The sequence below is a fragment of the Anguilla rostrata genome, chromosome 12 (genome assembly GCF_018555375.3).
Source record: "Anguilla rostrata isolate EN2019 chromosome 12, ASM1855537v3, whole genome shotgun sequence".
NCBI classification, from domain to species: domain Eukaryota; kingdom Metazoa; phylum Chordata; class Actinopteri; order Anguilliformes; family Anguillidae; genus Anguilla; species Anguilla rostrata.
Genome location: NC_057944.1, coordinates 25616446 through 25644104, shown reverse-complemented (window position 1 = coordinate 25644104; position 27659 = coordinate 25616446). Strand labels below are relative to the sequence as shown.

Sequence of the window (27659 nt, the reverse complement as noted above, 5' to 3'; positions counted from 1 at the left end):
TGAATTGAGAAGCGAAGTGGGCCAAACCAGCGTCGGACCTCCCGAAGAATTTAATAAATCTTCAGCCCCCATGTGCACAGCGGTGCAAGTGAAATAAATGAAAATCTTTGCAATAATCAGTTTAAGGAGAGGATTCCAGTCTCCTCCGTGTCCAGTTCATAAGCCACCAACGACGCCTCGATTCACCATAAATTGGGTTTCATCTAAAAGGGGTGGAGTTTCAGTGCTTTAGTTTCTGCAAACTTGTTGTACTTTTCTGTTGTATTTCAGTTATAAATGAAATGTTCAATTGAAACAGAATGCTGAATGGGGTTATATTAATTTGGAAGATGGTACGCCCACTTTCATTGGAACTAACTCATAGCCTGGTCTCATAATGTTTCTTCATGCTGTTAGATAGCTATAATCAGCTCCTCGCTAAATGAGCCATGTTCAGCGTCCAAATGACACCCTTGCTTTCTGGGGGGTCTGGGCGATTGTGGACCGGGGGGAGCTCAGGTCTCTTTTTGGCCGGGTGAGCTCCCCCTGGCTCCCCTGTAATTCGAACCCAGGCCACGGTTAAGTATAATGTCATCATTGATATGCTCCCCTGCAAGGGTTTTCTTGAGGAAGCAGAATGTATCCGACAGGTTCACATAGGCCTGAGCGGCAACACAGATGGTCAAAACTTATTGGCTAATCTAGAGACAGCCTGTAGCCTGACCAATGGAGACGAGACATTAAACCATTTAATGGCCAACATAGACAGATTTTTCCCTGTTTGTTCATATCAGGTAATATCCAACTGTTTGTCAATGCTGGGCCGGGACATAGGGCCAATTTGTTTTTGTTTTAATTTTTTTTTCCCCCAAAGGGTGTGGACAGTCCACCCGCCATTTGCATTTTTTGCTTTACTCAGACAGGGAGAAAGCAGAGAGGGTAACAGATAGAGACGGGATGATGGGACAGAAGGCGCCATGCCGGGGCTCAAACCCCCATCTTTGCAGGGGGGCTTGTGTATGGCTGAAGAGTCAGCCGTCCGACAGACTGTGCCACACGGCTCGCCATCGACCCAATTAGATCCGCCATCGCTTTGGCACAACTGGCCCTGAAAGCAAAAATGTACGTTCAGTAGAACTGAGTGGAGTCAGCTACTGGCTGATGAAGCTGGACAGCAGTAAAGCAGCACTGTGTTGGCTGCTGATTAATTAATGCTTACTGATTCATTACAGTAGAAACCGACACACCAGAGTTCGCCTCTGACAGTAATTGTTTCCCATTATAATCAAAATATATACATTTTATCATTTAAAGAAAAGTAAGTACGGAAGTAAATGAGGTCATCCACTTGGAAATGTACCCAACAACCCTCTGGTTACAAGATGTTTTTTTCTAACGACCATGCCACACTGGCACCTGATATCTGCTCGGCACAAAATTGAACCTAATGCATACGATGACAGAAATGTAATTACGATAATGAAAATGTGATAAAAATGCATTTTTATTTTGTCCGTCCTATCCTAACGCTGCACAGAAATAGGAAAGCCTCACAGCTGGTGAGTCGTCAGCACATTAGCAATCTAGTAAACATGCGTCGCACTCGCTGAACTGCGGCTCATGCGTCCATAAATACACGCTCTGACGACACTTTAGGTGTATCTATAAGCACTGTTTGTGTGCTCAGACGGAATTTATAACTTGGCAAGATCCTTATTATCTCTCCCCCCGACACCCAAATCTCACAGCCGCATACCCTTGACATCACCACCCCCACATCGCACTACAACTCCAGTGATATTCTTGTATCCGCCCCCGTTTGGTACTTTACGGAAAACCCAGCTGGGCTGAGAACCGACACTGAGGATGTCAGGGGGGCACTGTGCCTGAAGAGAAGAGCGATTCAGGAGAAAGGGATGGGAGGCGGGGGAGAGGGAAAGAAGGAGAAGAATTTATGGGGAGGGGGAAGGACTGAGGAAGCAGAGAGACAGACATGGGGGGGGAGGACATCAGAAGAATGTTGAGGGGTATGAGATGGGGATGGCTGGAAGGTAGAAGAGGAAGGGATGGAGGTAAAACAAGTGAGGGGTTGGATGGAAGGATAGGTGGAGGAAGGAAGAACAGGGAGAAAGGGTGAATGCATAGGAATGTGTGGAGCAGCCAGAGAGGGCAGTGTTTCGGCCATACCCCTGTTATAATGGGCTGCTGGGAGGTAAAGAGAAAGAATAAGAGAGGAGAGAGGCAGAGCCGCCAGGAGAGAAAGGGTGCCATTTTGGAGGGGATTAGGGAAATATGATGTGGGGGGGGAAGGGGTTCACAAAATGTTCCGTGGTTTGAATGCAAAGTGGCGGTACTGCACAGTCAGGTTGAAGGAAATGTTCTGTGTCAGCAAGTCCAGACCGTGCCTGGGCACCAGTCCTTTCTGTGAGGGACAGGTGAGGTGCATGCTGGGATATGGTACTTGGGCATAAGCTCCCTGTGTGCACAGTACTCTTCATTTTAAATGATTTGGGCAGACACAACCTGCTATGACCTGGAGACTGAATCTGATGGAGAGAGAGAGAGAGAGAGACGGAGAGAGCATCACTCTCTCTCTCCCTCTCTCTCTCTCTCTCGCTCTCTCCCCCTCTGCTTCTGTCCTGAAGTGGCTGGCTGTTGCTGCGGGCAACCTGCGCGTTGCCACCTGACGACGGGGAGGAAGTTATTTGAGGAAGAAGGTCTATAAATAGGAGCTCCGGGACTCGAACGAGAGCGCGTGTACGCGAGCGTACGTGTGTGTGTGTGTGTGTGCGTGTGTGTGTGTGTGTGTGTGTGTGTGTGTGAGAGAGAGAGTGCTTAAGCGTGTGCCCATAACAGAAAGGAGCGGAGGGAGGAAGAGAGCCGCTGCGAGACTGAGACGGTGCGAGGGAGGGAGGCGGGCCGTGCGGGACGGAGGGAGAGAGCGTAACGGAGGAGGGGGTGGCGGCGTGCTGACGCTGTGCGTGGCGTCAGCGCGATAAGAATAGAGACGGTGCGTGCGGCGCTGGAGAGGCACAGCTTTTAATATCCTCTGTCACTCTCACACCCTCATAGGGCACACTCGGCTCGCTGTGTGTGTGCTCGCGCATGTGTGTGTGTGTGTGTGTGTGTGCGTCTGTGCGCGTATGTGTGTGTGCACGCGTGCGTGTATGCATGTGTAAATATAAATCTCTACATGTATACATATATTTTTGAATGCAAATAATAATTTGAACTAGTTCCTTTCGAGCAGCATGTATGACTGAAGCAAATGGTGACATAACGGTTTATTGGTATTTAACATTCATGCACTTTGTCACGTAACTCTGGAAATCCAAAAGCTCAATGTGTGACATACGATCAAAGCACACAGAACGAGATGAATAAACATTGACATATTACGCTATATTACGTCACTCAGTTCATGCACGGGTAGTACTTATTAATTGGAAGCATCGACTCACATGACAGCTGAATAACCAGCAGTGACAGAAGGCGCTATTTAATTATATCTCACAGAAAAGCTGCAGTCCTGATGTTCATCACAGCTGGTTATTTGCTTTAATAGGATGTAGCAGTGGGAGTATACCAGGCCTCGCGGTAGTGACCAGGCAGACTGTGCTGAGGTTGACCGTGGTCAGCAGCTGTGGTACTGATGGTGACCGTAGGTGGTTGAAGGCTGAGAGCTGTTCCGCGACTCGGAGAGCGTGACCGCGCTGACCGTTCCACTCTGAACTCACACCACCAAAAACTTGAGCAGCCACTGCAATGGATGGACAGTCAGACAGTCAGCCAGACAAGCAGCCATGGGGACAAGCGGACAGACAGACAGGCGATACGACTGCCGCGACAGTCTCAACACGCTGGAGAATGTGTGGCGTGGTCTGCAGTCTCAGGCAGCTCTTAAATGCACCTGAGCTAAATGTTTTGCGTAGATGATGTCGTATATTTCATATTTTATGTGTGTCTATACATTTGAAACAGAAGCCAATCTAAGAACAAGCATTAAAAATTAGCTTGTGCTATAAATGCTATGATACATGACATCAGACTATTTGTTAAATACTCTATGTTTATGTATCAGTCCCTATTCAAATAAATTTTAAATAAAAAAATATTGATTGAATTCAGTCCTGTGAATCTTTTTTTTTTACATACACTGCGGATTCATAAAAAATAAAATGTGAAAAGAGTCACAAGACGGAACACTTGAGTGCTCGGTTTTCTTTAGTTTCTGAAACAGTCACCACCGCCTCAATTGATCATATTTAGAAAAAAAGAGACCGGAAGTCCGGAAGGGAAACACTTTTAATTTAAAACCATGGGCCAAGACCCCCGTCATATGAGTGTACAAAAGAGAGGAAAAAGGGAGGGAGAACAAAGGAAAGGAGAGGGGGAGTGGTGGAGGGGAGTGAGAGCGGGAGGGGGAGAGGACTCACTGCGTGGATGCCACGTTCCTTCACCTCAGTGCTGCTCTCTGACTCATACAGAGCTGGAAGAGAGAGAGAACATTACCACCTTTCAGTCTTTAATCATCGCAACCAGCTATAGCACTTTACCTCACACAACCATAACACACTACAGCACTTTACCTCACACAACACCGCAACACACTACAGCACTTTACCTCACACAACCACAACACACTACAACACTTTACCTCACACAACCACAACACACTACAGCACTTTACCTCACACAACACTGCAACACACTACAGCACTTTACCTCACACAACACTACAACACACTACAACACTTTACCTCACACAACCACAACACACTACAGCACTTTACCTCACACAACACGACAACACACTAAAACACTTTACCAACCACAACACGACAACACACTACAGCACTTTACCTCACACAACACGACAACACACTACAGCACTTTACCTCACACAACACGACAACACACTACAGCACTTTACCTTACACAACACGACAACACACTATAGCACTTTACCTCACACAACACGACAACACACTAAAACACTTTACCTCACACAAACGACAACACACTACAGCACTTAACATCATACACTGCAACACACTAAAACACTTTACCACCCACAACACGATAACACACTACAAAACTTTACCTCACACAACATGATAACACACTAGAGCACTTTACCTTACACAACATGACAACACACTAAAACACTTTACCTCACACAACACGACAACACACTAAAACGCTTTACCAACCACAACACGACAACACACTACAACACTTTACCTCACACAACACGGCAACACACTACAGCACTTTACCTCACACAACCACAAAAACACAACCGCATTGTATGTCCCTGGATACATGTAATACAGTACAATGTCATGGCTGACTGAAGGACGATGTTAAACGCGGGATACGAGGACACTCTGTACAATCTGTGAAGCTGACGGTGGGGTGCTCAGCCCTGCGTTTCCTGCTCAGGCCTGATTTGGAAAGGGCTCACGCTGTCGGTATAGAGCACAGCGTCCTGCTGGGGAACGCAGAAATCTGCAGAGTCCACAGACCTCACGACCAAGGGACGGGACGGGACGCGTGTGGGGGGGGTGAGGTCGCGGCACGAGCTCACCGAAAAGCACGCGCAGTCTGGCCACGCAAGCGACGAAGCGATGGAAGGGCAGGTGGAGCTCGCCCGCGCCAGCTCTCTCCCACAGCACCTGCATGACCTCACCATCGCACTTCAGCCCTGAGAGGGGGGACCAGTCGGAAGGGAGAGGGGGAGGGGGGAAGAAAAATTGAGAGGTATGGAAGGAAAAGGGGAGAGAGAATGGGAAAGGGAGAAAGAAAAATGGTGGTCACTGTGAGACTGACAGGTGAGATTGACACTCCTACGCTGAAAAATACTCTTCAGTGAAAATATTTTATTTTAATAATAGCCTTGCAACATAGATCATAGACACATAGATCTGGATCTTATAGAAGGAGAGGAAGGATGTTTTATTTTGTATTATTTTCTTTTCACCCCCTTTTCTCAAATTCTGTTGATATTCTAGTGTTCTCTTTTCCTGTATCATTGATTGTAGCTCTGCACTGCAGCATGAAGTACTCTCACGTGCTCAACCTGCGAGCCAGGTGACATTTTTGCTAGGACAAGGACACGCTGCACTATAGGGGAGCCACTAAGGCTACGTTTACACCGCAGATCTTGATGCCCAGTTCCGATTTTTTTAAACCACCTGTTTACATCTGCTTTTTTAAAGTGACCCATATCCTATACCTGTGCTTGCACGGTTTATACATCCCGCATGCACACACAAGGGTTCGGTCACCAATATGGAAGTAAACAACCTCGCCGCCATGGCCATATCGCCATCTACAATGGACACGAAATGAGAGAAATAATTATTCAAGCTGTTGCTTTTTGGAAGCATCTTATGTTTGCTAGGAACATCCCTTGTATGTTGGCCTATACCGACTCTTCGCCACACTGAAAGGCCGCAACCTTGGTTTTCGCCGCTGGACTGATTCTTCGTCCTCCGTTTAACTTCTTTTAACATTCACCATTACCAGCAAGAGTGGTTGTGATTATGATGTGATATACGTTATGTGTCATTCAAATGTGATAAAAGTATGAGAATATCACATTTCGAATGAAGTATGAATCGGAATGACCAGGAAATTCCAATCTGCGCATTTAGATGACAGTCGCATTGGCAGATTTCCGATTCCTATCGGATTTATATCCACATATGCATGTGGCCCAAAACGGATCAGAAAATATGCGATTCCATGTGCTTTTTCCTGTTTACATGTTCATAGTACATAGTACATCCGATCTGCGCCACATATGAGGAAAAAAATCGGAACTGTGTCACTTTTACCAGGTGGTGTAAACGTAGCCTAATAGGAGCAGAGTTGAACACCTTTCTGATTTCAACTGGCAACCTGTAGTTTCTGGGTGAGCCGCTAGGGGGCTTGTGTGAGGTTGACGTGAGAAACTCTTGGCAAGTGAATGCCTGGTCATTGGCAGCTAATGACAGTGCCCGGGCTTGAGCTAATTATGTCTAAGCTGCAGGGCTCAGCTTTTGCTCTAGGCTCATTAAGTCTTTATCATTAAGACTGCTACATTTAAAGTGATTCAGTTTATTAGTCTGTCTGTAATAGTGTTGAGTACATTACTTATCGCTCTAACTTTGTATCACATATGTGCAGTGCACAAGTACCTGTCTCTGTGTGTGTGTATTTATGTGTGCCTGCACGAGTGCATGTTTGTGAGCATGTGTATGTCTGTGTGTCTGTGTGTGCATATGCATTTGTGTGCCTGTCTGAGTGTGTATTTGTGTGCGTGTGTGTGTGCATGTGTCCATATGTGAGTGAATGTGTATGTGTGTATTTTTGTGTATTTGTGTGAGTGTGTGTGTGCGTGTACGTGCATGTGGGTGTGTGTGTATGTGAATGTGCGTGGGTGCATGTGTGTGAGTGTGTGTGTGTGTGTGTGTGCATGAGAGTGTATGTGCATGTGAGTGAGTGAGTGTGCATGCGTGCATGTGAGTGTGTGTGTACGTGTGTACATACCAGCAGCTTCTAGGGCCAGACTGAGCTCAAAGGGGCTCATAGTCCCAGATGAATCTTCATCAAACTGGAGGAAGATGGACTGATGGATGAAGAGACAGAGTTTGAGAGTATTCATTTCATTCTGGTGCGGGGCAGAGAGAGGGCAAGTTCTGCTGCTGTGGGGTTCTGTTTAGCCCTTAAAAAGATACAGGCAGGTGCTCTAGCTAAACTGTGACATACAGCATCGCCCCCACCCCAAAACCCCCCTCCCCAACCCCCAGGCTCCTGGATGCGCAGCTCTACCTGCAGACTGCGCAGCATGGACACCAGCTTCTCAGTCTGCAGCAGCGTCAGTCTGCTCCTGCCTGCGGTCTGATAGCTGGGGTCAGGGAAGAGCTAACAGAGAGAGAAGGAGAGAGGGAGGGACAGAGAGAGGGGGTAGAAGGGGGAGGAGAGAGGGAGGGAGCGAGAGAGAAAGGGGGTAGAAGGGGGAGGAGAGAGGGAGGGAGAGAGAGAGGGGGTAGAAAGGGGAGGAGAGGGAGAGAGAGGGAGGGTGATAATCGACAGGACAGAAAGGAAACCCTGAAAATAAGGCTGTTTTTGAAAGGGTACATCTTCTGTCAGGATGAGCTGTCTGCAGGTGTCCAGGGGCAGCTGGTAATCCTTATCAAAGACTGAGGAAGAAGGGAGAAAAAAAGAGGGAGAAAGAAAAAAAAAAGTTATTTTCTGTGCCATGGCAATATAATAAATCTCTTGTTGTGCTAATAAAGCATTTTGAATTTGAAAGAAAAAAGGGGAGAGGGGCACAGGTGTTCATCAGATGTACCAGGAAAAATACTATTTTAAATTTTAAAGCTGATTAGATTATTACAAGAGTAATATGAAAGATTATTGGGCATTTCAAGATGTGCGACACAATCACATGATGCTTCATATTGTTTGAGTTTTGACCACATAAGTAACATGAATGGACATTTCAGGTAAATACACACATTCCTGTCAGCTGTTGGTGGGCAGTTCTACAGCAAGCCCTGGAAAGACCAACATTTTGTGAGGACACAGAGAGCATGCTGGACCATCTGAGAAACAGCATGAAAATTGCTATTAGGGCCAGAACCGTAATACCAATAAACCAGTAAGACTTGCAAGGTGTCAGGAGGACGGGGGTACTTCAGTAAGACAGAGAAAAGTGTAATTTTAAACAAAGTAGATTTAGATATTATTCAACTGTTTTATTTTCCTATTTGACTATAATGTTACATGCTGTGGATGGAAATCCTTACACATTACTGCTTTAAGTGGATGTGTCTGTATTCACTTATATTTGAGAACCCACCAGAAAAAAAACTGGCATAAAGTTAATATTTCCAGTTCAGACACAGGCCCCAGAAATGCTTTGGGCACTGGATCAAAGTGATGTATGTCTGAACTTTTGCACTGTAACTGAGCTCTAGCATTTTCAACATTTCATTCCAGAGAGACAAAAGAGCACTTTGCTTCCATCTTGTGGCTAATACTGGTACTGAACCCAGAATTCCCAGAATGTCACAGAACAATTATGCAGGATACACCTTCATGCCAGACTGACCACAGAAAGAGCAGTAATGAACGGTTGCTTCTGCTTTGTGCCGCATTTGATTTTCAGTCTCTCTTTGTTGCTCACCTGAGTTCACCAGCTTCATAAACTCCACTGCATCAAGTCTGTTGTCCTGCAATGCAAGAGAGCAACACCAAATCTACACATTATTTACTGAGAAACACAGTACCAGCAATACAACGCAAGCAATGGTTATTTAATACAAAGCTAGTATGCATGTACATGTGCCAATGTTAGTGAGAGGATATCATTAGGACATGATAATGAACTGGGTCCAGTGTCTACCCAGGGTCTCTCAGAGGTTGCAGGTTTGATCCCCAAGTAGAATACTGGCATTGCAGCCTTATGAAAGACACTTAACCGGAACTGTTCCTGTAAATATCCAGCTATATATATGTATTGTATATGTGTTGCGTGTGTGCGCGTGTGTGCATGTGTGCGTGTGCATGAGTGTGTTAGTGAAATTCATTTACAGTCTCCCTACCGCTCCAGCCTCTTGGTCAAACAGCTTCTGTAATTTGCTGCGATCCTTTTGCATGACCGGCTTTGACTCCACTGCCTACAACAACACACACACACACAAACACACACACATGCATGCACACAAACACAAACAAACACACACACATGCATGCACACAAACACACACACAAACACACACACATGCATGCACACAAACACACACACACACAAACACACACACATGCATGCACACAAACACACACACACACACAAACACACACACATGCATGCACACAAACACGCACACACAAACACAAGCACACACACATATAGTTGTACATACGCACACAAACATGCACACACACACACCCACAGTGCGTTAATAAAGCCATGTCCATTTCACAGTAGAGATACAGGTGGCAGGACTAAGGTTAGTGCTGTAGCAAACACCATTTCCTCCACAGGGGCACCATAGGGGTAATAAATGTTTTGTACACTCTTTTTGTAGAAAGTTCTTACCGATTATTGTGTGTTCTCAATTTAAGTCCAGCTAGCACAAATGAGTCAGTATTCTAGCAGGGAGCTCTTTGCATGCTGAGCTGTGATTGGTCCACTCACCATCAGCAGGTTTGAGGAGCAGGTAAACTCCTGACCCCTGAAAGAAAGAAGGGCACAAATGCTCACACCCTCCTTATACCTGCTTCATCCCAACCTAATCATTCTCTATCCAACCGTCTCTCTTTCACACTCTCTCTCTCACTCACTCACATTCAAGTTGCTTTATTGCCAGGAAATACTTTTGTAGATATTTTTAAGTATACAGTAATCAACTTAAATATGAATACATATGTATAGTTATAAAACGAATTAAATAAATAATTTATAATGATGCAATTATCCATTTATATTCATCAAAACAACTCCCCCATCTCTCTCCCCTCAGCTGTGCTCTGTGCTATTTTTAAAGACGGTTGAATAGAGATGATTTAAAATGTCTCTCTATCCATCCCTCCCTTTCTCACTCCCGCCTACCCCAGGTGGTTCCCGGTCTTGGTAAATATGCGCAGGTAGAAGTCTCCCTGCTGATTGGGTCGGAAGCTGGACGCCACGATGACGTAGTGCCCGGGGTCCAGGTGAACCTTCCTGCGGACCCCGCGCACGGCCTGGTACTTCCCTGAGCGCGCCACCGGCCGATTGGTGGAGAAGAAGCTCTGACCCAGGGGGGCGGGGTTATCCTGGAGCTGCATGTGCAGGAGAGACGTTCTCAACATGGGGTGTGTGTGCGTGCGTGAGAGAGTTTGTGTGTGAGTGCACATGTGTGTATATGTGTGCATGTGTCTGTGCGTGAGAGAGTGTGTGTGTGAGTGCGCATGCGTGCAAGCGTGTGTGTATACGTGTGCATGTATCTGTCTGTGTGTGCTTTTCTGGGCTCTTTTGAATGAGGACAATGGACTCAGGAACTGTAACTGCTGATAAAAATAAAAAAGTGTAAACAAACGTACACCAGAGTGCACATTTGGAAACATGGTCATTGTACACTGGGGAAATCGCTTCTTGATTTCTGTACTTAAGCTACTGTGAGATGGATAAAATCATTATACAGAAGATATCGTGGTGACAAAAAAAAAATCACTAAAACAGGAAGCTACCAGTTATCTAAACCGCACTCTCCGCACTGAAAATATTTTCATTGCAACATGTTTTGTCATCCAAGGCACTTGTATTAGGTCAAAAAATGTAAATACTTTTTTTTCTGCCGAAGCTCAGAAGTTCAGATTTCTATGACACTGACAGGAAATGGTAAGGGTATGAATGTGAGAGTAGAATGGGTTCTCACCTCAGGAGGAACCTGAAAAAAGAACACGAGAGTGACTAAGAAACACATTCACAGCAGCAGTGCCATCATCACATCTGCACTAATCTCAGCATCTATGTGAAACTGCTCTCACACTGAACAAACTCATGTACAAGCTGCTTGTGAACTTATTATCTTGCTTTTCGACCACAAATCCCTGAATGCCTTTATATTTGCAACTGTGAAGCAAATTGTCAGGAAGTTCTCTAAACATCTAAAGTGCACACAAGACTATGGACTGAAGGAAGGGGAAGGTCTGCCTTGAAATTTCACTCTCTAGTTCTCTTTTCCTCTTTCTCTGCAGCCAGGCCAGGCCTGAAGTCAGGCCATGCCTGAAGTCAGGCCATCCAAGTCAGGGATGTTCAGTCTGAACGTACTCCTGTCAATCTGCAGTAGGACAGGGGTTTCCTTTTGCCACATCAACGGGCAAGATGGGGCCATGTTTTACGCAAAGTGAATGGAATTCTGATCCATGATATTTCCTGTGCGATACAGACACACAGTATACATGAGCTCCCGCACTCTCTCACCCGGTAGATGTGGAAGCCGATGTAGAGGAAGTGGACCCTGTCCCTCTTTCTCCGGTGTTTCTGCAGGACCTCCACCAGCACGGTGCACTGCGTCCTCCTCTGCTCCTGCTTCAGATTCACCTGCTTCCCGGGGGCCTTCGCCCCCGCCCCCGCCCCCGCCCCAGCCCCCTCCTCCTCCTCTACGCCGTCATCATCACCGATCTCGTCCTCGTCATCGTCGTCGTCATCGTCTACATCCTCATCCCTCTCAGAGAGGATGAGGCGGAACTGTGGGTTCTTCCAGAATGAGCCTGAGAGAGACAGCAGTAGAGGACCTTAACTGTGTGTGTGTGTGTGTGTGTGTGTGTGCGTATGCTTGAGTGTGTATGTGTGCGGGTGGGTGTGTGAGCATGTGAGTAAGCGTGTTTGTGTGTCTTTGTGTCTGTGTCCATGTGTATTGTGTGAGTGCAAATGTGAAAGAGAGTGAGTGTGAAATGGAAGCAGTGAGTGAGTGAGTGAGTAATGATAGGAGTGAGTGAGTTAGTGAGTAATGGGAGTGACTGAAAGGCAGTGAGTGAGAGAGTGAGTGAGTGAGTAATGGGAGTGACTGAAAGGCGGTGAGTGAGAGAGCACACGCTCACGGCGGTATCTGCGGCTCCCTCCAGCGGAGCACCCTGGGACCCAGGAGCCATGGTGCGAGCTGATGGTCCAGGCAGAAGACGGTACATCTTGACCTTCCACAAGACAGTCTGGATTCACGCTACACAGCTCCACCGTGTCAAACAGAGTGCTGAAGTCCTCCACATTTATCCTACCAAGTACAGCGTGAGACAGGGCTGTAGTTTCAGCTCAGCATTATTCAATATTTATAACAATGAGTAACACCTTGCAGCTCTTTTCTGGCCGCTAAACAACATTAAGTCAAGTTGGTGATCAACACAGATAACCAGATACTGCTGTCACCAACACAGGCAAACTGCTGAATCTGTCTCTGCTGGAACAGTGCTGGCAGTAAAAAAAGAAAATTAGTAAAGAACCTTTCACAAAATCACATGATATCAGGAATGTATATTTGTCTGTACCCTAGCAAATCACACCATACAGTTTTCACAGTAACACTCTACAATAAGTGTCTATAAAGTAACACAATTTAATGTCTTATTTATCACAAATAAGCCATTAACTACAGCATATGAACAGCATGATTGGAGCATCAGCATTTGTCAAGTACTGAAAGCATTAAAATTGCTGGCATTCTAAACATTCCGGTAATTATCTGATAAAAAGTGTAAGATACCAAATGTCTGAGAGGGAAACCAACAGATATGGGACAGTATGACCTGTAAATTTGTGAGCTTAAAACGTTTGCTCACTCAGATGGTCCTGACATTCACTATAGTAATCCATAAAAACAGCTTCAAGTCAGTATGGCTAAATAACTGCCAATTACAGTCAGCCAAATAACAAATCAAAATGCACTGCCTGGATCAGTGGAGAAATGAACCTCAATCCCAGCATAAGCTAAATAACTATTATGGTGGCTTAAACAGAAACTGCACCTTAGTAAAGTATACATCACTATTGTTAGTGACAGAAAGAGGAGACTGTTCCCAACCAAGCACAGGCTTAGTGCCCACAATTTAGCCATTGGGAAAGCCCGACACAAGAAACCTGGCTTTTTAAAAAAGAGGATGTGGTCAGTATAAGCAAGTAGAGGTACATTTCCTCTTTCATTGAAGTAAATATTCTGAACATTTATTATGAAAGCATTATCACCCTTTGCATACAAAATAATGTCTATATGTGCATGCAATTTTGCACAGTTATGCGTGTGTGCGTACAGTATGTCTACATATTTTTGTATTATTTTGTTCTATTGTTGTTATCATCACTGGGTAGTTTACTCTTCGCTTTGATGTTCTGTTTTAAAATGTATTATATTTTTATGTAACTATTGTACTTCATGAAGTATGATGTACAGTATGCCATTGCATTTGATACTCCCTGCCTGTTCAATTGAACTTTTAACAAACTGAAAATGGTGTGGGTGTGTTTGTGTGTGTGTATGTGCCTGTGTGTGCATGTGTGTGCGTGCCTGTGTGTTTGTGTGTGTGTGTATGTGCCTGTGTGTGCATGTGTGTGCGTGCCTGTGTGTTTGTGTGTCTATTCTTGCGCATAACCCACCAGAATTCTCCATCTTCAGCCTCAATCAGCTCAATCCTTTTCTTTTCAGCACTGTCCACTTTCTCCCAGTCCTTACACCTGCACAAACACACAGCGACTTACAGTCCTCACAAGTCCACAAACACACAGCGACTTACAGTCCTCACAAGTCCACAAACACACAGCGACTTACAGTCCTCACAAGTCCACAAACACACAGCGACTTTACAAGTCTCAAAGTACCACAAACAACAGCGACTTACAGTCCTCACAACGTCCACAAACACACAGCGACTTACAGGTGCCTCACAGTCCACAAACCACAGCGACTTACAGTCCTCACAAGTCCCCCAACACACAGTGACTTACAGTCCTCACAAGTCCACAAACACACAGCGACTTACAGTCCTCACAAGTCCACAAACACACAGCGACTTACAGTCCTCACAAGTCCACAAACACACAGCGACTTACAGTCCTCACAAGTCCACAAACACACAGTGACTTACAGTCCTCACAAGTCCACAAACACACAGCGACTTACAGTCCTCACAAGTCCACAAACACACAGTGACTTACAGTCCTCACAAGTCCACAAACACACAGCGACTTACAGTCCTCACAGGTCCACAAACACACAGCGACTTACAGTCCTCACAAGTCCACAAACACACAGCGACTTACAGTCCTCACAAGTCCACAAACACACAGTGACGTACAGTCCTCAAGTCCACAAACACACAGTGACTTACAGTCCTCACAAGTCCACAAACACACAGCGACTTACAGTCCTCACAAGTCCACAAACACACAGCGACTTACAGTCCTCACAAGTCCACAAACACACAGTGACTTACAGTCCTCACAGGTCCACAAACACACAGCGACTTACAGTCCTCACAAGTCCACAAACACAGAGGGATAGATCCACTAAGAAAATATTCTGAGAGCAGTTAGTACTGCTAATTGTGCAACAGCTGTGAACACTGTATGTGGCATATTAACAGCTGATTAACTGAAGTATTGGCAAATCAAGTAACTGCGCAGCCATGCTCAAATAATTCAGGAGAGCACTCCACTAGTGCAAAAGTATGTCAGATCAGCCTTCATAATATATTTTTTTCAGCAAGGGCCAAGTGTCATCTTCGCTCCTGCAGTAATTTGCATTTGTCTTTTTTCACAAACGGGTATCGATGTCAAGTTAACTTCCAAATGCAAAAATTAAATAAAATAGTGGTTTGCTCACACTTATTTGGAGCCAGCACTGATTCAAAAAAGAAAGTTACTTGTTATTTTACAAGGGATTACTTTAATTAGACTTGAACTATTTGAAATTCATATTTTTTTTAACATGGTTGTTTGAGCAATATCTGTAAATATATATAATATTACGGCAGAAAACAGATTACAGGTGACATATCATCCTTGACATCAAGCAATTCTAGTATCGAACGACTCGCCCTGAATTGACGAGTGATGTCTCAAAGAGGAGTCATGGAGGATTCGTGTAGCTTCAGACACGTTCCACACAGCCCACTCCACACAACCCGCCTCACTTGTCACTCCAGGGCCCACAGTACTCCACAAATCCCCAGGGGTTCCTCAGTCTGATCAGCGACACCTCCCCCGACTCCTGCTGCACCTAAACATACACACCCCCACACAACACACACACAACACACACACATGCGCACACAAGCATTTGCATGCATACACGCACATGTGCATGTATGTGTGTGCAGGTGTACATATGTGTATGCACACACATGCATGGACACACATACACAGACCACCCGCATTAAAAAATATATATACATACACACATGTATGCAGACCCACAACTGGAAACACATAGAATCATTACTCATGATGCACATTCATAACTCAAAATAGGAATATTTTGTCCTTCATACCCAGCCATTTCTCTCTCTTTGCAATTCCCATGTAATACAGTGTGTCAGTCCAATAATCAGCCAATGTGTCATTCCAATACACAGCCAGTGTGTCAGCCCAGTACACAGCCAGTGTGTCAGTTCAGTACACAGCCAGTGTGTCAGTTCAGTACACAGCCAGTGTGTCAGCCCAGTACACAGCCAGTGTGTCAGCCCAGTACACAGCCAGTGTGTCAGTTCAGTACACAGTCAGAGTGTCAGTTCAGTACACAGTCAGAGTGTCAGTTCAGTACACAGCCAGTGTGTCAGTTCAGTACACAGCCAGTGTGTCAGCCCAGTACACAGTCAGAGTGTCAGTTCAGTACACAGCCAGTGTGTCAGTCCAATACACAGCCAGTGTGTCAGCCCAGTACACAGCCAGTGTGTCAGCCCAGTACACAGCCAGTGTGTCAGCCCAGTACACAGCCAGTGTGTCAGCCCAGTACACAGCCAGTGTGTCAGCCCAGTACACAGCCAGTGTGTCAGCCCAGTACACAGCCAGTGTGTCAGTTCAGTACAGTCAGAGTGTCAGCCCAGTACACAGCCAGTGTGTCAGTTCAGTACACAGCCAGTGTGTCAGTTCAGTACACAGTCAGAGTGACAGCCCTTACCTTGTTTGAGTTAGTGATGGCATAAGCATGGCCCATCACCAGCCCCTGCGAATTCACCTTCCCAATCTCCCGCCAGCTTGGAGCCTGTATATGGAACAGAGAGACTGGTGTGTGTGTGTGTATGCAGATCTGTGTGTGTGTGTGTTTGTCCAGATCTGTGTGTGTGTGTTTGTGTGTGTGTGTGTATGTACAGGTACCTGTATGAAGCAGCTGATCAGAGTGCCCCGGGACAGGGCAGCAGAGATAGCTCTCCAGAGTACCCTGGGGGTGCGGGATGAGACAGGCAGGGAGTTGGCAATGCCCCCCATGAAGTCCTCCATCCCCTCCGAAATATTTCCCCCCTTCAGACTGGAGTAGGACCCAATCAGCCTGGGGGGAAGGTGGGGGGCACAAGCAGATTTGCTTAATAAGCATGTGTGAACACTCAGATAGAAGTCATACAGACAAGCAAAATCACCCATTACAGTCATTAAGATGGTATATCTGATTCCTGCACAGTCAGGCCAGGAGAACTCAGGGATTATAGCTCTTCCATAAGCCCTGAGGGGGAGATCAGACACAAAATCCCTTCAATGCGTTTGACACTCCCTGCCTTTTCAACTGAACTTTTAACAACAAAAAAACACACACAAACACATAGGCACATACACATGCACGCACACACATGCACAAACACATGGACATACACACACACACACACGCACACACATGCAAAAAAACACATGCTCACATACATGCACATGCACACACACACAAACACACACATGCAGACGCACGCGTGCACACACACACACACACACACAAACACGCACATGCATAGACTCCCTGGGACTGACTTAGCATAGGCTTTCTCCACCAGGGCGCTCCAGAACTCATTCTGGGTTCGAGAGTAGCTGAAGAGCAGCCGGCCGCTCCGCACGGGCAGCCTGTCGTCCACCACCACCTCGATCCACTCACCATACTGCCAGAACTGAGCAAGAGAGAGAGAGAGAGAGAGACTGCGGTTTAGATAACCAGCAGCTTCCTGTTTGTGTGAGCTTTTTCTGCTACCACAATATCCGTGTAGAGCGATTTTATCCATCTCACAGTAGCTTAATTGCAGATATGAAGTGATTTTCCCACTGTGCACAGTGACCATGTTTCCAAATTTGCACTTTGCTGTATGTTTGAGAGAATGAGCCATTCAACACAGTCCAGTATGGAAGAGTCTGCAAGCAGCCCATCTACAGAAGTGTAACCAACTCGTGTGCTTCGCGTCTGCTACCGGTTCCGTTGCGTGAGAAGTAGATTTTAAGTTTTTTACTTGTATTGCGTGCAGTAGGGTTTTACGCGGTTGTCGAATATTTTAGAATATATAGAATTGCTTGTAATTGAGGTCACGTGCGTCGGTTAGGAATTTTAGGAATTCTATTGATTTATTGTTTTAATGGTGTCATTAGTTTCAGGTGCATTTGCACAATAATAGGGCTTTTAGAGCGACGTGGGTATTTTAACTGTGGTTCTCTGGTTAGACACCAGAAGTGTAACCAACTCGTGTGCTTCGCGTCTGCTACCGGTTCCGTTGCGTGAGAAGTAGATTTTAAGTTTTTTACTTGTATTGCGTGCAGTAGGGTTTTACGCGGTTGTCGAATATTTTAGAATATATAGAATTGCTTGTAATTGAGGTCACGTGCGTCGGTTAGGAATTTTAGGAATTCTATTGATTTATTGTTTTAATGGTGTCATTAGTTTCAGGTGCATTTGCACAATAATAGGGCTTTTAGAGCGACGCATAGCGTCGCTCTGTCACATTTTATGCGCTCCCTCCCCATCCCAGTATGCTCTCTCCCCTTCCGAACCCGCTTCCAGCGTCGCGGGCCCCCACGACAGAGAAACCCATCGAACCTCCGCGACCTGCAACCAGCTACCAGCCAGAATGCCACCCTCGCTGGGGGACTCTGGAACTGCCAGTCGGCAACCCGAAAAGCCGACTTCATCTCCGCCTACGCTTCCCACCTGTCTCTCCAGTTCCTGGCCCTCACAGAGACCTGGATCAGCCCTGACAACTCTTCTACCCCAACCGCGCTATCCTCCTCATTCTCATTCTCCCACACACCCCGGCCATCAGGCCGTGGTGGTGGCACAGGTTTACTTCTCTCCCGCTCCTGGAATTTCTCTGTTCTCCACTCTCACCTCTCTCTGTCCAGTTTTGAACACCACTCTGTACTGCGTCTAACCAACTTTCCTCTTTTCTTTCTAAACATAACCTCCAAGACCCTCAGCAGTCTGGTTTCAGACCCGGTCACTCGACGGAGACTGCCCTGCTCTCCGTCACTGAGTCTCTCCACGCAGCACACGCAGCATCCCGTTCATCTGTCCTAATTCTTCTTGACCTCTCAGCTGCCTTCGACACCGTTGACCATCCTACACTTCTGTCTTCCCTGACAAAATTGGGAATTTGCGGACCAGCCCTCAACTGGATTGCGTCCTATCTCTCCGGCCGCTCCTTCCAGGTTGCCTGGGCCGGTGCAGTATCAGCTCCTCGTCCCCTCACAACTGGGGTCCCTCAGGGCTCTGTCCTTGGTCCCCTCCTCTTTTCTCTGTATACTAGGTCCCTTGGCCCTGTTATTGCCGCCCATGGCATGTCATATCATCTCTATGCAGATGATATTCAACTTTTCTACTCTTTCTCTCCCACAGACACTCAGGTCTCCGATCGCATATCCGCCTGCCTGAGTGACATCCAGAGCTGGATGACCAAACACCAGCTCAAGCTCAACACAAACAAAACGGAACTTCTCCATATTCCTTCTCTTACCTCTCCCACTCCTCATCTCCCCATTTCTTTAGGAGACACTCCCCTACACCCTTCACAGAGTGCCCGAAATCTTGGAGTTGTGCTCGACAACAGGCTGTCACTCTCTGAGAATATCGCGGCAACCACCCGGTCGTGCAGGTTCATCCTGTACAATATCCGCAGAATAAGACCACTCCTCACCAATTATTCCACACAGCTCCTGGTCCAGGCCATGATACTGTCACGTCTGGACTACTGCAACTCCCTCCTGGCTGGCCTCCCAGCATCAGCCACCAGACCCCTTCAGCTCATCCAGAATGCAGCAGCACGTCTGGTTTACAACCTCCCTCGTGACTCCCACGTCACTCCCTCCTCATCTCCCTCCACTGGCTACCAGTGCAAGCTCGCATCCGGTTTAAGACACTGGTGCTTGCTTTCCAAGCAGTCAAGGGGTCAGCTCCTGGTTATCTGCAGAAGATGATCAGACCCTACAAGCCGGCCAGATCGCTCCGATCGGCTACTACAGGGCGGCTGATTCCTCCCCCTACACGAGCAGCAACAAGGTCTCGACTCTTTGCAGTTCTGGCCCCACGATGGTGGAACGATCTTCCAGTGGAGGTCAGAACAGCAGAGTGTCTGAGCACCTTCAAACGAAAACTCAAGACGCACCTCTTCTCTGTGTACCTCTCTCCTCTTCCCTAAACCCCCTCCCATAACTATAAAAAAAAAAAAAAAAAATTTTTGTTCAGACTATCTTGTTTCTCCTTATTGTATGCATCATAGTAAAGGCTTTTTATCTACATGTTGTTCAATGGACTTAAGCGGACTTGATCCTGAGTTTGGTTACTCTGTTGTAAGTCGCTCTGGATAAGAGCGTCAGCTAAATACCTATAATGTAATGTAATGTACATGACCATCAGGTCTCATTTGCCTGATGAATGTGATTTAGACTGTATATAATGGCACAAATTAATTGGTTACCATTGGTGTGTGTGTGCATGTGCATGTGTGTGTGTGTATGTGCGCATGTCTGTATGTGTGTGTGCATGTGTGTGTGTGTTTGTGTGTCTGTGTGTGTGTGCGAGTGTGAGTGTGTGTCTTTGTGGGTACATCACTGTGCCTCTTGACTCCGGACCCCGTAGGCACAGTGAGTACAGGAAGGCCAAAGGAAGTCAGCAGCACCCACAATGGCAGCCAGCAGAAACAGGCCTGCACCTGCCCGGCAAAGGGCCAGTGGGTGTGTTCGTACCCCGGGGCGACAGGAGACGTGCCCAGACTCTCCTAACCCTCGGCAGAGTCCTCAGAACGCGGCCTACCGTCGCATAAAGTCACGGCACGCATGCCTTCAACAGTGCCCGAGCGAGCAAGCCCCTCAGCTGCGGAACACCTCCGACTCATAACTCAAAGCAGCAGCCTCACCCCCCGCTCTGTAGCTGCCTGATGGGTACTGAAGTTTTCCCAAGGGGATTCTACTCACATTCCTGGTAATAAATTCCCCTTTACACAAACAGATTATTATTAGGATCCGTCATACCGACACCTCCGGGAAATACCTGGACTTACACTATAATTGCTTGTTCTGTTTCAACACTTTATTGCAGGTGCCAAGAATACAATATTTCAGTCGTGTCGGCACTCATGTAATGGTACAGTACTGTACTGTATACCATTCTATCAGTGACTACACTCATGAGCATCTGTGTGTGGACCTATATAATCTGTGACAGTGTCCAGCTAAAGCACTAGGGTTTTGTTCAGTGATACGCCCCCTGGCCCATAATCTGATCCTGGCCGTACGTACCAGTGATGACTGTGCCTGGGGAACCGATATGGAGACCCAAAGTGTCTCCTGGGGACTGGTGGCTGGGAATTAGCTCCAGGGACAAACATATGCGCATGGGGTGCTGCTTTAGCATCGTTTCAGTGCTCACACTCCTTTCTCCCCAACAAATAAATGCATAAAGACAGATGGGAAAGTAGGAGGGGCCTTCGCTTAAGAGCGACTCCTCCGTTCGGCCGGCTACCCGCAGTCTCCCGGCACTGACTGTGTGTGACGAGCAGTCGTCTGGTGAAGAGTGTGTGGCTCAGCCAGGTGACTAGCAGAACACGACTTGCACACTCATACTGACAGGGGGCACTGTAGCAATGTGACAGACCTACAAGTACGACTGGGAATTCCAAATTTGGAGGGAAAAGTAAAAATAGCTTGTAAAATAAGTGCTTAAAAAAGATATTTTTTAAAAAGATAAAATAGAGAATCCAAACATTCTGCATTGCATAACAGTCATTTTAGCAGATGTTCTTATCTACATCAATTTACAAAAAGAGGTACAGACATGCTATCATATAGGATCAAACATGTACTAGTGCTACAGTAAAAGATAACTGACATGATTAGGGCCAGTGACTGTGCAGACTTGCTAGACGCAGCCAAACTGCTAGTATAGCCAACTATCCTGATGAAAATATTCAGACTAATCAACATATTTGATACTAAATAAATATAAAAATTTTAATTAATCTATTCTAGCTGTTTGACATATTCAGCCAAGTCAACTATTCAGAAAATTCAGCATATCCAACAAATTCAGCACATCCGATAAATAACATATTTAATAAAAGAAGTGTGCAGGTATATGCTAGAAAAATGTAAAAGAATGTACTGTGCCCTTGATACGACCAGTTAAACCATCTGAGAGAGGAGTGCGGAGGGAAGGGCCCAGCATCTTCCTCACTGAACAACAGGAAGTGATGCGCTTCAGACTGCTGTGGGAGGGGCAGGAATGGGTGCCAGCTGGTAGCCGGGGTCAGGGGTCGGGGAGCTAACGAAGAGTCCCGCTCATTAGCGGTGACGGGAGCCGTAAATCCCGGGGGGTAATTATGCAGCTGCCAGGGGGGTGTGGGCCCGGCCGTAAATCTGCTGTCTCATCCGCCCCGCTCTCTCATCTTTCTCTCCTCTGTCCTCCTCCTCTTCTGTGCCGAAGTCTTCTCTGCACACTCCCCTCTTCACATCGCCCCCCCTGTCCCTCTGCCCTCCCCCCACACTGCTGACTCTTCCGCTCCCTTACGGACAAACTGAAACCTGAATTTTGTGAGGTGCTTTGAGTCAGTAGTTCCCAAAGTCAGTGTTTTAATAAGCACTGCATATCTGAGTAATGTACAGAAATAAAAATATGGTGTGAATGCAAGATAGTACAGTGCAATCATATTACCAGAAGATTACATATGTCAAAAGATAAATCAGTTAAACCCCCCCTCCCATTTTACCCTGAAGTGGTAGATTCCAGCATAGGGTTCACTCAGGCTCTGATCGGTTGGTACCACCTTGGCGAACAGAGTGGGGTGCAAGGTAAGGCAGGACAGCGCAGCCAGGAGCCAGCAGTCTCCTGTTGGGGGAAGAGAAGGTAAGTGATCACATTGGGTCGTAATGCAGCTGACCTTCACTGAAAATACACTGCTCAAGTCTAAGAGACAGTGGTAATCACTGCAAGCACAGAGAATGCTCAGCCTGCGGGACTTTGTGTTGTGCAACAGACACACACTCAAACACACGCATTCCACACAGAGTAAACATCTGCTCCACGGGTCTAAATGACCATCTTAAGTCCTCTGGCATTTTTGTGACATGATTGTGTGTGTGTGTGTGTGTGTGTGTGTGTGTGTGTGTCTCCTGACTGAAAGACCACCAGCTGCCCTCTCAAACCCCCCCCCCCACCCCCACCAATGCGCATTGCGTTATTTCTCTCTGTCGCCGTTTCCCCACTGTGTTCTAATAATATCCACATGTTGGCTAGACACAACAGCACAGACACACACGCACGCACACACATCATCATAAACAAAAACATGCGACACTAGACCTTTAAACTAACGACCTTAAACTAAAGCAGACTGAACAGCGCACTGGTTCCGCCTGCAGGGAACCCCTCAAACAGGCCGGTAGCAGCGATGCTGGCATGCGCTGAGCGCCAGGGGCTCTGAAACATCCTGTCCTATCCCCACGCAAGGCGTGTGGCGGGGTACTGGGGACGATGCGCGCTGCAGGCATCAGTGTGTCATACTGATTTAGCGATTGCAACCAGGTGGCTGTAGGTTCAAATCCCACTGTTGTGGAATCAAAAAATGCACTTAACTTGCATTGCATCACCAAACAACCACCAGCATCGCATAAACAGCTATGAGTTGCCATGGAGTCAGCAGATGTAATCCGTAACATGCACTGATCAGAGGCAGGAATGGGATGATTGGCAATTGTCACAGTGGGGAGGGCTGGAGTGAGGCCAGCAGGATGCCTTTCTGTACACCTCTCCCTGGACGACCCAGTTTGCCCTCTCAGGGTACCGCATGCTATCCCACAATGCCTCTACCGCAGGGTAGAGGGCTAAGAGGTGGCAGGCTCACCCAGCTGGCCCTGGCAGATGTCGGTGGTGCCCGTGGTGCCCTCGATGAACACGGCGCTGCGACTGATCTCCTGCAGACAAAACCGAGAGGCGAGGACAAGAGAGAGCGCAAATGTCACTCTTTCCCTATTTATTTATTTATATTTCCTTTCTATTCAGGAAAAACAGCTCTGCAGGAGTTTAAACACAGAGATCAGGGGCAGCTGTTCCTGTTCTCATGCAGTTATGCGGTTTGGAGCTGTAAGCCTGAGGTTTAAACTCCTGTGGTTGGTCCCATTGAATCCAGAGAACAAAAAAAAACACAAGAGTACACACACCTTTAAAAATGACAATACAGTGACAAAACATTAAACCAAAATAAACTTGGTGCTAGGCATGAAAATGGATGCAATTTTTAGTCACTGCCCTTTGCATTAAGCATTTGATATCAGCAAAATTCTGTGAAATATTACAAAATGAAGGTCCATAAAACTTAAAAGTTGTTTTACTAAATTAATAATATGGGTAGTTCTTAATGGTTAGCAACATTGTCATAAATTAATTATTCTTTTGTCAGCAGCTAAAGCACTCCTTCTCCTTTCTGCAACAGCAGCAAAACCAATGCTGTAGGGTAGGGGGGTAGAACGAACATATAGACAGGCTTCTGGGGTCCAGACCTGGGCGTGGCACTGTGGTTTTATCCTTTAACAGGTTAAAGGATTTTGATTCATTCGTTCAAGTAAAAGTGTGCAAGACGATCAGCCTTGTATTATCAAATAGTAGTTTTGTTTAGTTTCTGTTGCTTGGTCTGCTAGATTTTGTCTGAACATTACTTCTCCGTGCGTTTCTTTACACGCACAGATAGCCCTGCTGTTACTGAACACCTGTGAAGGGAGGAACCGAACCAATGAACTGCTACGCTGATAACGGTTCCGTTAACATAGACCATTAGTTAATATATTCATTTGAAAAATAATTTTACTTCTGCATATCATAATCATTACCCAAATCAAGGAGAGATTTAAAAAATCCTTCTACTGAACATTCCAATCACTGCACGATTCCCTTGCTACCCATAAAGTATCACCAGGTAAACGCACAGCAGCTTTGTTTAAATAACAGTGTTATTACATTTTATACAAATAGAATCAATAATCCACCTAGTACAAATGAAGTAAAATCATGAATATCCAAATCCTATTTTTATAATTTCTATCAACAATTACCCTACTATATAAATATTAAAATAGCTTTGCATGGTGCAACATTTAATAATTTAAGACGGAGATGTGACCACCAGGAAATCTACAAACCATACCTTGGGCCGCAGCCACTTCACGGCTTTGCTTGGGTCCGGGTCAGCTGGCATACCGATACTACTATTGTCCGCCAAGAACTCCGGGTCGGAGAAGAGTGACTTCGACTCCAAACAACCTCTGCGAAGAGATTCGTAGTCCTGGTTCCGGAACTTCAAGGGGTTGTCGACAGAGCCGGGTACAGACCGATCACAGTCCATTGTGGCTGTTATCAGTGCCGGGTCTTTCGCGAAAGAAAGAGAAGTAATCAGAGAGATGTGGCTAGAACTGATCACAGAAAATTCGCTTGTTCATCTACCACGGTCTCAGTCCGGTGCTGAGCGCAACGGACTAGCCCGGTATTTAAGTACAGCTGACACACCCCCCAGGAACAGTTATCGGGGCGCCTCCTAGCACTGGCCAGCCGCAGAAGTATGCAAAGCCTCGGGGTACGAAGTTTTAAGCAGTCAGGGTAATAACTGCCTGCCAAGCAACGTCTTTGATCAGCTATGCCTATTCACTGTTTATTGGCATTAGGCAAGACTACTCGAAGATAAGGCAAAACAGAAGTAAGTTTTAACTTTTAAAATGGATTGCTCAAGAATTAGTGAAAAGGTTACATGCTGTATATTTATTATTTAAGGCAATCGTCTAAGCTGAAGAAATTAACTCGACGGAGAGACAGAATCCCAAACAGAGCACCTAGCCAACGACAGGACAGGAAACCAACACAAAAACATAGGCTACACATTTTCTCCAAGAACATGATATGAGTGAATATGTGACTTAAAGAATTTATGTTTTTTCCAATTGTAAATTACATAATTATTTTTGGTTCAGATAAGACGTCGTAAATTGATCCAGTCCTTGCACGAATCTTAAACTACAGTAATTAATGTTTTCACATCCTCAAGTCTAAACCGGGACAAAAAATGTTTTGGGAGTATAAGAGGGACATTTTCTATCAGAGAATATTTTGGATGCAATACCAATATTTCACCACTAGATGCCAATACATCTCCATGCCAGAACCGTTCAGTCTAAATGAATTTTATTACTAGGAACTGGAAGCAACTGCTCGACAAGTGTACTGAAACTGCGCAGCGTCGTTGTGACCCAATTATAACGACAAATTCAACTTGCATTTTATTCACTTTAGGAAAAAACGGGAGACACGAATAGCCTACACAGCAATCGATAAAGCGGTATTTTAATTAATTAAAACGAAAATGTTAAATAAAAGTAAACTTTAGAGTTAATTAGGTTAGGCCTAAATTAAGTTTTTGTAAATAATAGAGGATTTCTTTTGGATGTTCAGAGAATTCTTAGAAATGTCTGTCGGGTGTTCTGTGACATGGGACGTGAACGCTAAGTGGACACTGATTTACAACAAATCGAACATTCTGTGTTGACGAAAGGATGTTTCATGTTAAATAGTTCATTTGTTAGGCTAACTAAAAACTGACCGGCAGTGCCAGCAAAATTGTTGAAATTAATAGCCCCGATGCTTTCCCAAACGATGGATTCTATGGCATAAACAATTAAGTAACTTTTAACCTTGAACTTAGTGTTTTTTTTAGAAATAAGTAAGCAAGCGAAAATAAAATAAACACTCGGGAATAATGACACTGATTTTGACGGTAAACTCTAGATCTATACCGTATTCTCTCCATGGGGTCTTTGTGTGCTCGATTGCATTCGGAATTGCGGGCTGGTAAAAAAGGTTGTTGACCCGCCCTGATCATTCCGACACCCCCATGTCTTCTTTGGTCCTTCTGATCCCACGACCCCTGGGAAAGATGAACTCGTTCATCAGCGTTCAATTAGCGAGACCGGGTTCCCAGAGGGAAGTACACGGACCTGGCAGAGCACGAGGCCGTTCTCAGAAATCTCACGCGCCCACAATGGGTTCAGAGGTCAAAGAGGTGCACAGGAGAGAAAGAACATGACAGAGAGAACCTGACCCTTGCTCCCTCCATTTTCTCTTCCCATCTGATTCATCTCCAGACTTAATTCACCGCTCAAGAAGACATTAAATTCCTGAGCATACAAATGCAAAACAACCTAAGAAAATAAACAAAAATAGCCAAAAATAAAGGAATACTTTATCTTTTGAAAATGCACGCTTTCGCAAAATGCACTCATACCCGCATCCCTAAGGCTGTTATGAAATGGTAATTGAACCAAGTTGGTTGTCATTTTTACGTTTTTGTTTCATTTATTGTGCAGATAATCGGGTCAATAGCACCATTTAAGGATAGCCCTGTTCCATGCACCAGCCTCAACAGAAATACTTTGGGTGTTCTTGGCAGCAGTTGATGTGAGCATGATCACTTCCCTTCCCCCATGGAGCGGTTTAACCCTCTGGGCAGGTTGTAGGTGTCCATGCAGTCCCAGGGGCCTGCTTGACAGGCTGGTTTTCCGAGTCCCTGTGTAGCCAGGTGCTTCCCCTGACCTATGATGGACAGTGGGTCAGCTGAACCACTATGTGGGTTCAGCGTGGGAGGTCACCAGGTGCTAGAGGTCGCCAGGTGTGAAACAGTCAGGTGGAGTCAGCATCAGGGACCTCATGGGGGGAGGGGCGGGT

General features: G+C 46.0%; 1 protein-coding gene across 3 annotated transcripts; it reads right to left on the bottom strand.

The window, feature by feature from the left end:
• Positions 1-3248: 3248 nt before the first annotated feature.
• capn12 (calpain 12) lies at positions 3249-27014 on the bottom strand. Of its 3 annotated transcripts, XM_064302341.1 has the most exons (22): positions 26732-27014; positions 25096-25316; positions 23800-23869; positions 22666-22784; positions 17459-17592; positions 16820-16991; positions 16623-16706; positions 15637-15722; positions 14102-14179; positions 12559-12728; positions 11939-12228; positions 11391-11402; positions 10586-10794; positions 10172-10208; positions 9576-9650; positions 9158-9203; positions 8107-8168; positions 7798-7866; positions 7516-7594; positions 5570-5686; positions 4416-4468; positions 3249-3739 (listed from the first exon to the last, which is right to left on the bottom strand). In XM_064302341.1, the coding sequence occupies exons 2-22, from the start codon at positions 25291-25293 to the stop codon at positions 3713-3715; spliced, it is 2187 nt and encodes a 728-aa protein (XP_064158411.1). In that variant the 5' UTR covers positions 25294-25316; positions 26732-27014; the 3' UTR covers positions 3249-3712. The 3 variants fall into 3 exon arrangements, with proteins under 3 accessions (XP_064158411.1, XP_064158412.1, XP_064158413.1); XM_064302342.1 differs by lacking the exon at positions 11391-11402 and having other exon boundaries at positions 10586-10813; positions 11946-12228; XM_064302343.1 differs by lacking the exon at positions 11391-11402 and having other exon boundaries at positions 26732-27013.
• Between the last annotated feature and the right edge of the window lie 645 nt (positions 27015-27659).

Bases quoted from the DNA above. Each gene is read 5' to 3' on its own strand.
- capn12 (XM_064302341.1), bottom strand. From the start codon at position 25,293: ATGGACTGTGATCGGTCTGTACCCGGCTCTGTCGACAACCCCTTGAAG. The intron at 16,992-17,458 runs GTCAGTCCCAGG...CCTTCCCCCCAG, and splicing joins GTGGAGAAAGCCTATGCTAA to GCTGATTGGGTCCTACTCCA. The intron at 5,687-7,515 runs GTATGTACACAC...CCCCCCTCTCAG, and splicing joins TCTGGCCCTAGAAGCTGCTG to GGCTGAAGTGCGATGGTGAG.